Genomic DNA, 15,415 nt, shown 5'->3' on the forward strand with positions numbered 1-15,415 from the left:
GAATTTCACAAGGATCTGTATTGGCTCCAATAATGTTTGCTATGTGAATGTCATGAATGAAGGTGTGGAATGTTACATGAGTTTCTTTGCAGATGGTACAAATTTTTTAAAGAAAGTACTGAAACAGACTGTGACTCACTACAGAGAAATCTGAACAGAGTCTGGGACTGGAGTCAGAAGTGGGAAGTGGACATCAATGTTAAAAAATGTAGCATAATGGAATTTGGAAAAAGTATAAAAAGGACAATATAAAATTAGTGAAAAAGAAGTAACGAAAGTGGGAACTGAAAAAGACCTGAGAGTGATCATCACAAAAGTTATGTCCCCTGACAAATATATAAACAAAATTGTAACTTACTAAGATCAATAAAAGTGGCTTTTATTTACTTGGATGAAGAAATAGTAAAGAAAATATTAGTGACACTGATAAGGCCTAAATTGGAGTATACAGGGACACCATGGTCACACAGTGCTAAAAAGAATATAAGGAAAATTGAGAGAATCCAGGGAGCTACAAAAATGGCCCCAACACTATCAAAAATGTCATATGAAGAAAGATTGTCAAAACTAGAACTACTGACTGGAACAAAGAAGAGAAAGAGTTGACTTGTTGACCATCTCATTTGTCATTGTTTCATTTTCTATTTTTAGTTTAGCAATCTGCTTTATTAAACAGGCTTGTTTCTTTTTCTTGTTTAAGCTTTTGCTCTAGATCAAGTAATCTTGACTCATGGGAAGAGTGTAAACATCTCAGCTATTTCAGTTCAATTGTTATTTCACTTCTCCATGGAAGAATTACTATCTTTTTCTTCTAATTCTTCATGAGCACCTCATAGATTTCCTCAATGAAATTACTCATCCTAGTTTATGGAAAACCTTTGACATTTGCCATTTGTAGTGTGAAAACAACAAAAAGAGAAAATACTTGGAAATATAAACAAACTAAAGTGAATTTTGATCTTTGTTTCCTATCATGAAATGAACAATGTCTGAGATGAAAAAAGCTTTATATTTCCTCTCCCTGACTCTTTTCCAAAGTTGGAACCAGTAATTTTATGCCTTTACAGTAACCTGAATAGTGATACTCCCCCCTCCCCCCAGCATACCCACTCAGTTGGTAAATGTCTTCATCTGGTGCTGTTAAAAGGCACTCTGAGCATCAATCATTGCTCCTCACTGAGTGTGTGTCTGTCCCCACACAAAAGGAAAGTTACCACAAAGATAGAAAATATAAAAGGCAGCAACTAAGATGATTCCTAGCTAAGCTGATAGACTAGGCAATTTGCATGCCACAATTATTGTCTTTGAAATTATGAAAGGTGTGAACAAGATAGACAAAAATGTATTATCATGGGGTGAAAGACATCAGAGGACATAAGAAGCGGTGAACTATGTGAGTCCAGCATGGGTACCTAATCTCATTGAGACACACCTCAACACCCTTCAGACCATACAAAACAAAGCATTAGAAATAATTACAGGCTGCACATATACAACACCTACAGACCACCTACACTATGAAATAAAAGTCCTCAAAGTCAAAGATCAACTTGACATGAGAGGCACACAAACACTTGTTGCAGCCTCCACAAAAACAGCATACCCATTATGCTACATAGCAGAACACCCACACACACCAATAAAAAAAAAAAAAAAAAAAAAACCCAAATATCTATATCTTCCTCCAAAACCACCAAATACCAGCCTCTGGAGACATATTCATAATCACATCACTCACTGCTCCATTAACACACTAAAAGACAACACATTGGTGCATGCCAGACCCCTGATATCCATCCCTATGAATCCTCTCTCCCAGAAGAGACTGGATGACCACATTGTGGACAAATGCCCAAGATGTAACACTTCACCCCATACTATTCAACACGTCATGAAACACTGCATTATACACAATCATCCAAGCAAACAACACAACATACATAAAGGATTTGTGGGAAAACCCCATTTCGGCTGTGGCATTCCTTGGGGAGATGGAACTGCTCAGACAGACAGTCTAGGGAACAACAACAACAACAACAACAACAAAATTAAGATGAGATTCTTGGAAGAAATAGTTTTCCCACAGATACATTAATTTTTGTGATGAAATTGAAGGAACAATTCAGGTGGACATCATAAGGAAATGTAAACCAGAGTTTGATCATTGGAGACACAAGAATGGGACTTCTATAAGCATAGTTTCTATCTTGTATATTACAAATAGGATGAGGGAATCATATGAGAGGTACAAAGTAAAGAGAAAGGAAGTTAAGCATAAGATAAAGGAAGTTAAGCATAAGATAAAGGAAGCAAAGAGGAGAGCAGATGTGAAATGGGGAAAGAGTATGACAGAAAATTTTGAAAGTAATAAAAAGATGTTTTGGAAGGAAATTAAAAGAGGAAGAGGAGGCGAATCAAGTAGAGAGGAAAAGGTAAAAGGTGAAGATGGAGAGATGATAATGGAAGAGAAGGCAGTGAGAGGAAGGTGGGCAGAGTATTTTAGGGAGTTGCTAAATGTGAAGGAGGATAGGGAGGGAAAGGTAGTTGCAGTGGGAAGCTCTAAGAAAATGAGAGTGATGAGTGAGGAAAATGGAGAAATAGGGATGGATGAAGTGAAGGCAGTTGTTAAGATGATGAGAGCAGGTAAGGCACCTGGGTTGGATGGATGCCATGCAGAATGTCTGAATAAAGGAGGTACAGTGATGGTGGACTGGCTGGTGAGGTTATTTAATGTTTGTTTAAGAGAGGGTACAGTGCCAGAGGACTAGAGGAGTGCCTGTATAGTTCCACTTTACAAGGGGAAAGGGGACAAGTGTGAGTGTAGTAGTTTCAGAGGGATCAGCTTGTTAAGTGTAGTTGGGAAGGCTTATGGGAGGGTCTTGATTGAGAGGATTAGGAGAGGAACAGAGGGAGTAATTGGTGAGGAACAGTGTGGTTTTAGGACAGGTAGGGGATGTGTAGATCAGATTTTTGTGGTTAGGCAGATATGTGAGAAAGCTATAGGAAAAGGTAAGGATGTATTTTGGGCTTTTATGGATCTGGAAAAGGCTTACGACAGGGTAGACAGGAAGGCACTGTGGGAGGTACTGCAGATATATGGGATAGGAAGAAAGCTGTTAAGAGCAGTCAAGAGTTTTTATGAGAGTAGTAGAGCTTGTGTTAGGATTAGAAATGGAGAGAGTGAATGGTTTGAGGTAAAGGTGGGACTTCATCAGGGATGTGTTATGTCGCCCTGGCTGTTCAATCTTTACATGGATAGAGTGGTGCAAGGGTAGTGGGTCAGGTGTTGGAGATGATTAAAGAAAATGGAGAAAAGTGGGAGGTGAGCCAGCTGTTGTTTGCTGACGACACTGCACTTGTAGCAGGATCAGAAGAGGGATTGAGGAAGTTAGTGGCAGAGTTTGAGAAGGTGTGTGAAAGAAGGAAGCTGAAGATAAATGTGGGTAAAAGTAAGGTGATGAGAGGTACAAGGGGAGAGTGACATCAGGCTGGAAGTGAGCATTAAGGGAGAGAGACTGGAGAAAGTGGATAGTTTTAGATACTTGGGTGCAAATGTGGCAGGAAAGGGAGGAGTGGGGGTGGAGGTAGAATGTAGATTGAGAAAAGCAAGTAAATGCCTTGGTGGATTAAAAAGTGTAATGAGAAATGGACATCTGGGAATGGATGCTAAGAGGAGGTTATATGAAGGAGTGATTGTGCCAACAGCAATGTACGGGGCAAAAACATGGAACATGAGAGAGGAAGAGAAGAGTTTGAATGTGTTTGAGATGAAATGTCTGAGAAGTATGATGGGGGTTACTAGGCTAGAGTGAGAAATGAGGAGGTGAGGAGGAGAACACGGGTGGAAAGGGAGCTGGGAGATAGGGTTGATGAGAGAGTATTAGGATGGTTTGGACACATGGAAAGAATGAGTGAAGAAAGATTAGTAAAAGAAGCGTGGAAGGAGTGAATATGAAGGGGCGTCCTAGGATGAGATGGATGGATGGGGTGAAAGGGGCTTTACAAAAGAGAGGAATGTCTGTAGAGGAAGGATGGGAGATGACAGAAGACAGGGTGAATGGAGAAGGGTTGTGTATAGATGAGGCTGTGATGCATGAGGGGGAGTGGGTGGGGGATAGGGGGTGAGAAAGTGTGTATGAGAAAAAATTTGACGCAGCCTGAAGGGATTTCTCCCTGTATTCTCCTTTTCTGAATGAGGGGACGGAGAGGGGTGGGTCGCCGAATTTATGAAGTGGCCTTGCTGGGGATGTGCTGTGTCTTGCGACACTGCTTCTGACCCAGGGCAGTGGACAGGATGTAGGGATGATCTGTCATCCAGGAGGTGCCAAGATAGGAGGGAGGGAGGTGGGTGGAGGGGAGTGGAATATATGGAAAATGAAATGGGTGGGAGTGTTTTCTATGCCTTTTTCTTTTTGGCTACCCCCTGTGTAAGGGGGAAAAAGCCTTTGGTATATGTATGTATGTATATTACAATTAAGTAAATACAATAAGCAGTGGGCTTTTAGATAAAATTTGTGGTAGTTACAACACCTCTTGAAGAATTTACTAAAAATGTGCTTGTGATATTGATATGTATATCAAAAGTCATTTTCCCCCTTATTAGGGGGGTTGTCCAAGACAAAGTATACACCCACTTCATACACAATTGAAAACTATTTAGCTCTTCTCCCATCAGTCCTTATGGATGAAGGCCATCCCTGTCCACTGTCATACAGCTTAGGTCAGAGGCAATGCAGTGAGGCACAGTATTTCCACAATAGGACCCAGAAGCTAGAGCTTATTTGCTCCCACCACTTCATTATATTGTGATGAGCACCTTCCTTATCCACCTAAAATAATTTTTTAATCAGGTGAGAATATCCCTTCATCCATTCATAATCTCCTTCCATTCACTCATATCCTTTGCTCACTCTCTTCCCAGGTTAATAGATATTCCACATATATCCCCCACCTCATTCCTGGTCCTCTTGTCAAGCTCATTCCATCCAAGTCTGCTTCACACACTTTTTGCTAGTCTTTCCTCAATTAGTTTTTCCATATGTCCAAACCACCTTAGCATTCTTTAATTTACCCTATCCAACAGCTCTTTCCACCCCCATTCCCTGCTTCACCTCCACATTTCTCACTATCCATTCTTGGAACACATCAAATTTCTTGAATCATTCATCACAAAAATCTATACTCTTTCTTTTGACCTTATATTCCAAATCTCTGCTCCATATAGCATTGGGGACAATTACTCCTTTATATGACCTACTTTTTGTATCCATCCCCAAATACTTGTTTCTCGTATGGGTAACATTAATACTGGGAAGGAGATAGCTTCTCAAATCTAGAGAGGTTTGTCAGTGGTAGGCCACACTAAAATGATGACATCAGGCAGGTCATAATTCTGTACTGTAAGGAAGATGAAATTCTATCATGTTGCAATTTGCATTACATTTAAAAAATTCTACCCCAGGGCTTTACTTCATCATATTTGACCTTGGGTAATTCCTCTATCGAATACTTGACAGTAGGGTCAATGACATGTAGCTGGATGTGATGGCCCTGTGAGGACAGCAAAGCTATCCATTTTCATAACCCATCAACCCCCTCACCTCCATCAAGAGGCACAGCCCAGAGAGGCTGACACGTGGTTACTGGACTGGGCCGAAGATCTCCATCCTCAACTGTATTTCTTACTCTTTTTCACACATGGTGAGCTGACAGCTGGTGACTGCTCTCCTCTCGTTACTACTTTTGGCTGGTAATGTAGAAACAATACCACACTGGAAACACTGGGTCTGACAACTTTGAAAGGTCAAAAAGAAGAGGTAATATGGTTATAGTATTCAGGGGATAGATTACATTGACAGAAGAGATCTCCTGATTAAAGATGGAAAGGCTTTAAAAGGGCATGGGAGTAAATTAAGACCACATTTCTAAAGGATGTGAAGAAATATATTATTTCCAAATAGATACATAAATACTTGGAATAGCTCAGGTCACATAGCCCAAGCTTGAATAATACATGAATTCAAATATAAAGGTGATAATTGGAAATCAAGGAAATAAATTAAGTTGGAACTGTACATGAATTTCAAGCTAGGTAAAACAAATTGGGGAGTTGGAGATGAGACCCAATGAGTATTGCTCCTTTCCTGTATGGTACAATAAAGTGAAGTCAAGTAAATACAATATAGACAACAGTCTAAATTCTCATCCAAAAGAGATCTGGGAGTTCCAGGGACCATTGCCAGCAACTGTTGGGCTGCAAGTTTTCCACTTAAGGGAGCATTGCATCACTTTATAGAGTAGGTGAAATTAAATTTTCAAATATGTATTTATAATTCCTCAGGGTATTGTGTTCCTCCCATGTATATATAAAGCATAGAGAAGATATAGTGAAGCTCTCATTACTTAATGGAAAATCCTTCCACATCATTCAGCTTGGTATAAAAGGAAAGCTTAGAGTCTGGGGAACAAAAATTATTGAATATATTTTATCAAACTAATACCTCTGGTTTTTTTATTAATTTGTTTCTCTGAATAATTAAAAAATGCTGCAAGATTTAGGTTTCATAAATAGAAAAAATATATTCAAATTTCTTTTATTTTTTACTGTAGAAAATAAAGAGCATGAAGTTTTCTTTCAAATGTAACAAAAATTACAAAAATCCATAAAGAACAACTAAAGATATTACAACAGAAAGAACAAAAGTATAAACTTTACAGAATGGGGGATTTAAATTTTTGTGACCATTTGTTTAATGGTTGTGATGTATAGCAAATCTCCAATTTCCTCTTCTTTGCTGATGAGATGTGAGGTGAGGGTGAGTGGTGTGGTGTGGGTGGAGGAGGTGTAAGGTGGGTGTGGCTAGTAGATGGTTGTGGAGTGCTGGGTGCAGCTGTGATGCTTTCCTCCTCTTTCTTTTTCAGGCACTCACGGGCCCTCTCGAGATTTTGCTGCTTCACTCTCTTGTTTCTTGTTAATTTTCCCATGATCACAGCAAAAATACAGGGCGAGAAATCCAAATTGTGGTGTACAGTGAGAGTGCCAGGAACGACACCACCTTACTTTGACCATTTGAAGAGTACTGATGCCCTGTCCATTGTTTTTGTGGGGTATGCTGGTGGGTGGAGTTGCCAAATATCTCCATAAATACAATTCTGTAGCAGAAAACAAAAAAAACTATAGAAATGTTGATGCTATTTCAATATATAGAATGCTTTTTTATGCAATAGGGCTGCCAGAGGTTGCCAATATTTTATATATTTTATTTTGTATAAAAAAAATAGAAGCAAAATACAGCTGTATAACTTTGTATGAATGTTGTCACCATCATAGAGATTCTTTTGAAATGTTTACCTAAAATTCGCTCATGTAGCAGAATTTTTCAATTGATCGCTGGCGACACTCCCTTAATGAAACTCACAAGCACCAATTGATTGATTGAATACTTTGCTGTATGTACATAATTATGATCTAATGAATATAAATTCTTGTGCAGATTGTTCCTTTGATGATTGGACTTCGTTTGGCTAAAGGAACTATGGAACATTTGAAGTTCTCCAAAGCATCAACATCAACACCATCAGAAGGTGAATATATGTATATATATATATATATAATTTTTTTGTTTATTAGTTCTTGTATTGAAATGTGCTATCAGCTAAATCACCCCTTCATACAATCTCTTAGCATCCATTCCAAAATGTCTATTTCTCATTACACTTTTTAATCTGTCTATACCTCCACTCCCTTTCCTGCCATATTTACCCCCAAATATCTAAAGTTATCACTTCCAGCTGCTCTTCCTTAATACATCCAATCTGCTGCCATCCTCTCCCCTTGCACATCCCATCACCTTACTTTTACCCACATTTATCTTCAACTTCTTTCTTTCACACATCTCCTGAAACTCTGTCACTAACTTTCTTAATCCCTCCTCTGATCCTACTACAAGCTCAGTGTCATCAGCAAACAACAACTGGCTTATCTCCCATTTTTCTCCATTTCCTTTAACCATCTCCAATCCTCATCCCATAACCCTTGTATTTACCTCTTGCACCATGTATAAATTGAAAATTGAAAAGCCAAGGCAACATGACACATCCCTGGTGAAGTCCCACCTTTACCTCAAACCATTCTCTCTATTTCTAATTTTAGCACTGGCTCTACTACTCTCATAAAAACTCTTGACTGCTCTTAACAGTTTTCCTCCTATCCCATATATCCACAATACCTCCCACAGTGCCCTCTTGCCTACCCTGTCATAAGCCTTTTCCAGATCCACGAAGGCCCAAAAAACATCCTTACCTTTTCCTAAAACTTTCACACATATCTGCCCTGCCACAAAAATCTGATACATGCAACCCCTACCATTCCTAAACCCACACAGTTCCTCATCAATTAATCCCTCTGTTCTTCTAATCCTCTCAGTCAAAACCCTTCCATAAGCTTTCCTAACTACACTCAACAAACTGATCCCTCTGAAGCTACTATACTTATACTTGTCCCCTTTTACCTTGTAAAGCAGAACTATACAGGCAGTCCTGTCATCCAGCACTCTACCCTCTTTTAGACAAGCATTAAAAAACTTCACCGGCCAGTCCACCATCACTGTACCTACCTTTTTTAGACAATCCACATGACACCCATCTAACCCGCTGCCACCACTTTCAACCTCCTTTTCATTTTCTACCACCTTTCACAACTGTCTTTATTCCCACTGTTTTGTTAGTCAATCACAATTTTAGTTGGTAAGCCCTGTCCCTCCAATCATTCACTGTTAAAAAAAATTTCCTTCAGATGAATTCTTCAATTAAGGGTAAATTAAATTGTGAGTATTTTTCTTGATTTACTTCTTCAAAATATATTACAACTTGCTTTTCCGAGTTACACTCGAGGAGTCCCCAGAGAAAATGCAAGCAAGGTCCTAGGTGAGCTTTGCAGTGATGTAGTGATTTCTTTAGTCCAATGATCTTTATATTTAAGATCCCCCCAAAAGGGCATGCTCTTACAGTTGTAAACCAATTTAATTTTCTCCACCCTTTCTCCAATCAGATTAATTGTTACAAGTCTATATGCAATTTTGTTTACTTAAGCAATCTCAAATCTCTGCATATCTTAGGTTAGATAATCAGCAATGGGTATCAGGCCATTGTTTATAAATATAACATTGAGAGCGAACTTTTGCAACTCCTTGCCTACTCGCCTTTGGGTAAATTGTGTTTGTAAATACATACATACATATACCAAAGGCTTTTTCCCCCTTACAAGGGAGGTAGCCAAAAAACAAAGGCATAAAAACCATTCCCACCCATTCCATCCCTAATACACTCCTTTCCCCTCCACCCTCTACCCTCCCTCTTATCTTGGCACCTCTTGGATGATGGGTCATCCCTGCATCTTGTCCACTGCCCTGGGTCAGAAGCAGTGTTGCAAGACACAGCACATCCATAGCAAGGCCACTTCATTAAATCGGCGACCCCCCTCTCTGTCCCCCCATGCAGAAAAGGAGAAGACGGGGAGAAATCCCTTTGGGCTGCATCAAATTTTTCTCACACATACTACCTCACCCCCCATCCCCCATCCATTCCACCTCATGCATCACAGCATCATCCATATACAACCATTCTCCATTCACCCCTGTCTTCTGTCCTCTCCCATCCTTCCTCAACAGACATTCCCCTCTTTCCCAAAGCCCCTTTTACCCCATCCATCCATCTCATCCTAGGTCGCCCCCACATGTTCACTCCCTCCGCATCTGCCTTCCATACCTCTCTTACTAGTCTTTCTTCACTCATTCTTTCCATGTGTCCAAACCATCCCAATACTCTTTCATCCACCCTATCTCCCAACTCCCTTACCACCCCTGTTCTCCTCCTCACCTCATTTCTTCCTCTATCCAGCCTAGTAACCCCTATCATACTTCTCAGACACCTCATCTCAAACACATTCAAACTCCTTCTCTCTTCCTCTCTTTATATACAGTCCTGTCGGCACAGTCACTCCTTCATACTATCATCTCTTAGCATCCATTCCCAAATGTCTGTTTCTCATTACACTTTTTAATCCACCAAGGCATTTACTTTCTTCTCTCAATCTACATTCTACCCACACCCCTACTCCTCTCTCCCCTGCCACATTCACACCCAAGTATCTAAAACTATCCACTTCCAGTCACTCTCCCTTAATGCTCACTTCCAGTCTGCTGCCAATTTCTCCTCTTGTACATCTCATCGCCTTACTTTACCCACATTTATCTTCAACTTCTTTCACACACACTCTCAAACTCTGTTACTAACTTCCTCATTCCCTCCTCTGATCCTGCTACAAGTGCAGTGTCGTCTGCAAACAACAGCTGGCTCACCTCCCACTTTTCTCCATTTTCTTTAATCATCTCCAATCCCTGACCCACTACCCTTGCATTTACCTCTCACACCACCCCATCCATGTATAAGTTGAACAGCCGGGGTGACATAACACATCCCTGACAAAGTCCCACCTTTACCTTGAACCACTCTCTCCAATTCTAATCCTGACACATGCACTACTACTCTTGTAAAAACTCTTGACAGCTCCTAAAAGCTTTCCTCCTATACCGTATATCTGCAAAACCTCCCACAATGCCTTCCTATCTACCCTGTCATAAGCCTTTTCCAGATCCATAAAAGTCCAAAAAACATCTTTACCTTTTCCTATGGCTTTCTCACATATCTGTCTTACCACAAAGATCTGATCTACAAAACCTCTACCTGTCCTAAATCCACACTGTTCCTCACCATTTACTCCCTCTGTTCCTCTCCTAATCTTCTCAATCAAGACCCTCCCATAAGCCTTCCCAACTTTACACTTAACAAGCTAATCCCTCTGAAACTACTACACTCACACTTGAATTTAGCTGATGCAACTTCTTCAATCAAGTCATCTATCTTAGGGAGAGGGTCAGGGCCTGCTGCCTTTGTGACTGTGTTTACCCTTCTATATTTACCTATTTATTTACCTAGTTGTATTATACAGGAAGGGAGTTATGCTCATAGTGACCTATCTTTGTATCTTTCAGCATCAGGTTTGTTCTTAAATTCTTGAATGGTATTTGCACACACTGTTACTTCATCTAATTTATTCTAGATATCCACCACTGTGTGGGAAGCTATTCTTTTTCAGATCTCTTCTATAATTATCCTTTTTGAGTTTCTTTTCATTTTCTCTTGTTTTTATCTTGTCCCATTTTAATAAATCATCTCCATCTAGGACTTCCGTTCTTTTCATAATTCTGTAATTAGTCAGTAGATCTCTTTCTCTTCTTTGTTCCAGGGTTGGTAGTTCCAATTTAGATAATTTTTGTTCATATGTCAATTTGGAGAGTGTTGGTGCCATCTTTGTTGTTGCTCTTTGTATTCTTTCTAATTTCCACATATTCTTTTTAGTGCTGGGAGTCCATAGTGTTGCAGCATACTCCGATCTTGGTCTTATCAGTGTAAATAATATTTTCTTTACCATTTCCTCATCTAAATAGTCAAAAGCCACTTTCAATACATAAATGCCACTCGCCTCTAGGATTGGGTACTAGAGCATCTGGCAAAGCCCAAGGGACTAGTACTAGGTTCAGCTACTCCTTGCTTTATCAGTTGATCCACTTCATCCACCATGTTCATCCTTTTCTGGGGCAACATTCTGTAAGGAGTTTGTCTCATTGGTTTTGCTCCTTTTAGGATGATGTTATGAGTGGTGGCTTGGGTAATAATAGGGCATGTGGAAAATATCTGGGCACATTTGCAGAGAGGGAGGAAAAAGTGGTGGAGGGGAGTGGAATGGGTGGGAATAGGTACATGCTTGGCTACCTCCTTTATAAAGGGGAAAAAGCTCTTCCCTTCAAGTGACAACAGAGCTCCCTTTAATGTCTCACTCATATCTGACCTATCTAAATCATAAAAAAAAATAATAATAAAAAAAAATAAAAAATTTAAATCCCTAATATCTGAATCAAATTTCCCATCAACTTGTCCTGTCTTGATCACACAAATATATCAACATGTATCTATTTGACTCCTGATCTCTTGTTAGGATTTCCTATTACATAATTATCACCACCTCTTCTCTCTATTACCTTGAATGGTCCTTCATATTTTGGATGTAGTGAAGTAAGCTTTGGTCGCAAAATTAGAATATACCAATGTTGAACTCTCCCCTAACTGCTTTCCTATCATAATATCCCTTAGTGACTTCTTGAAAATTTTCTAAATTCTTCCTAGCTAATTTCCAGGGCGGTGGGCAAGGTGCAGGGATGACCCGTCATCCAGGAGGTGCTCAGATGAGAGGGAGGGTGGGAGGGGTGTGGAGTGTATTTAGGGATGAAATGGGTGGGAGTGTTTTTATGCCTTTCCCTTTTTGGCTACCCCCCTTGAAAGGGGGAAAAAGCCTTGGTATATGTATGTATGTACCAACAAACTTCTTGTAGGGTTCTACCAAACATCACATAAAAAGGAGGAAGTCCTAAATCCTCATGTTTAGTTATTCTAGTGGCAAACAATAACAAATCTATGCCTTTATCCCAGTCCTTCTCAGATTCTAAAACAAATGAGCACACAATTATGTCATCAGTCTTCTCTGCTAGTTGTGCCCTGCATTCTTTAAATATCCAATTTGAGGTCTTGTCAGTCCTTGAACCTTCTCAAGTCAGTTGCTCCCAACAGTTCTTGTGCCCCCTTTATTTTCACAGGCCTTGAGAAAGTTGGCCTTACTGGCTTTCTGTATTATGTTGCTGTGATGCAAGTCATGGTAAAAAGTGTGTATATTTCTTCCAGTAATAAAAATATTTTCTTTTATTAAGTACATATCTTTGATGATGTAACCCATATATAGATTTTACTTTCTGATTTTTTTTTTTCTTTCTTTTATTCTATGTGGAACACTAGAACATTGTGCTGTTGGACTCCCACTGTTTAATCCAAGTTTGCCAACATCAGCTGTTTCCATGAAATGCTCTTATTGCAACCTCACCTTTACATCACGCCAAGAACAAGTGAACCACTATGGCCAGGACCTTCATCGAGCCAATCTGAAACGCTCTATGGATGGGAAAAAATTTCTTACAGAGGAACAGTTTATAAATAATATCAGTAAGTATTGTTATGCATGAAAAATATTTGACATAGAAATTAAACAATATAATTTAGATATATGAGTTTTTTCATTGTTATATCAAATGAACGTATAATTAAAGCTAATGTAATTTTTCTACACTAATTGTACAAAATCTTTGTTCTTGATCCAGTAGAATTGTGCTAGTTTTAGATTTAGTTCTATTTTGGATTAAGATATTTATTTTTTTTATCTCTAAAGGATAAGCACATAGCACAGCATGAATATTACTTTACATAAATGTATGATAAATTACATCTAAAATATATATATATTTTTTCTTCAATTTGCTCCATTGATTGAAAATACCAAGCTATTTTTTTTTTATCCCTACTCTGCTCCAACATCTATCATCTGCAAAAAAAAACTGTCACCAGCACTATGTTCCATTGATGATGTAGTATAGTGTATTGATGACCATGGCTGACTCAATACAAATGGAATATTTCTCAGATAGTGATAATGAAAATTCTTCTACTTCAAGTGAAAGTAAAATTCAGGGTCTGTTGATCTCACAGGGGATGAACAAGATTGGGAGATCATGCCTGGGTTGAGGGTATATGTTTGAGCACATTAGTGATGGAAATTACTCTGGTTCAGACTCTGAACATGGCAAAAATGACAACCAAAACAAAGAAGAAAACAATGCACTGTTGGCCAAATGGATGCACACAACTTCATGGTTCATACCTATTATTGTCTTTGTTGTCCAAGACTCTTTATTCAGTCTTGCAGAACCTCATGATTCAGTAAAACTTGGATAATGGTGACCCTGGAAACAGCATTTGTTTGCATTCTTTTCATAGTAATACATCATGTAGGCCTAGCCTGCATGTACATCATGTATTAGACTAATGCCTAACAACATACATGTGTATAGCCATGACCATGATGAAGCTATGGCATAAGGGTTGGGTCCAAGTATATGTACTTGTACTTGGACTAAGTACAGATTTTCATTTATTTGTACTTGAAGTTTAACTCCTTTGATATGATGATGCCTACATAAGCGTCATGAGGAGCAAGTGGGTACGCGAGGATGCTGATGTCGGCGTCTTGATTATATTTTTTGTAGTCGTACCTGCATGACCCCCATACTCTGTAAACTGGCTTCATCATATTTTCTATGGTTATCAAAATTCACGGGTGAAAGAGAATGAGCTATATAAGCAGTAACTTTATTTTTTATAATGCGAGTATTACGACGCAACATCGCACGTCTGGCAGCTAATGCTGCCCGCAAGATTTTGGCCCGTAGTGAAGGGGTTAAAAATTCAATACTAGGATACTTGTACTTGTACTTAGACATAAAGTACTTGAAAAATACTAAGTACGTTCAAGTATAAATAAATACATTGTATTTGACCAAAAGTTATATACTGTATATAGATTCTAGCAAACTTTGTGATGATACTATTGGGTAAATACACTTAATTATTAATATAGAACAAGGAACAAGGCTTAACCACTTCGGTACGGGACTTAAATCTCGCGGGCAGCAGCCAATGCCAGCCGTATGACGTGTCGTAATAATACTCGCATCATAAAATATAGTCACCGCTTATATCGATCGTTCTCTCTTTCACCCGCAAATTTTGAAAACCACAGAGCATGGGATTCAGGGCGCATTTGGGAGAATGTAAAAACACAGGGGCGACTACAATAAATATAATCAAGACGCCGATATGGCAGCGTCGCGAATCCACTTGCTCCTCATGACGCCTACGTGTGCGGCACCGTATGGAAGGGGTTAATGCCCTGATACTTATGTGTACAATCTGCATCAAATTTAGTTTTCTTACTGATATGAGGAATACAGGTACTCCTCGTTTAACGACGGCAATTGGGACCAGCGCGCCGTCGTTAACCGAATTGGTCGTTAAGCAAAAGTGTACACATATACGTACATGTACTGTATGTACAATGTCCAGCAATACATGTATCTTTATTTTCGTGTATTTTCCCTCTTTTATACAGTACATTAAAGCTTTACTTACTGTTTATTTACGGTGGTTAGGTTCCTAAAATTACCGTATATGACCAAATCCGCGTATGCTGACTTTCCATATTGAATACCGGGGTATTTTTTTAGTTTCGACCATGGGCGCAATATAGCAATAGAAAATTAATTATTAATTTTGTAAATTAAAATGTATCAACGTAATATGCAATTTTGTGGGCGGAAATGAAAGTAGAAAATACCTTGCTACAAGAAAATATGCTAATGAACGAAGTCGGTAGCATAGGCTCGGGACGCCATTTTGTCGTTTGCCAACGTCTCTC

At 39.1% G+C, this 15,415-nt stretch overlaps 1 protein-coding gene across 9 annotated transcripts in view; it reads left to right on the forward strand.

Moving 5' to 3' along the window:
* LOC143017841 (tRNA endonuclease ANKZF1-like) overlaps positions 1-15,415 on the forward strand; it is a 161,792-nt gene that overhangs the window by 55,725 nt on the left and 90,652 nt on the right. For all 9 annotated transcript variants that reach the window (XM_076172781.1, XM_076172784.1, XM_076172782.1 and 6 more), the window contains 2 exons: positions 7,494-7,584; positions 12,907-13,110. In XM_076172781.1, the coding sequence (XP_076028896.1) occupies positions 7,494-7,584; positions 12,907-13,110 (295 nt within the window). The remainder of the gene's footprint in view (positions 1-7,493; positions 7,585-12,906; positions 13,111-15,415) is intronic.

The sequence above is a fragment of the Oratosquilla oratoria genome, chromosome 33, assembly GCF_046742065.1.
Source record: "Oratosquilla oratoria isolate Oo_2021 chromosome 33, ASM4674206v1, whole genome shotgun sequence".
NCBI classification, from domain to species: Eukaryota; Metazoa; Arthropoda; class Malacostraca; order Stomatopoda; family Squillidae; genus Oratosquilla; species Oratosquilla oratoria.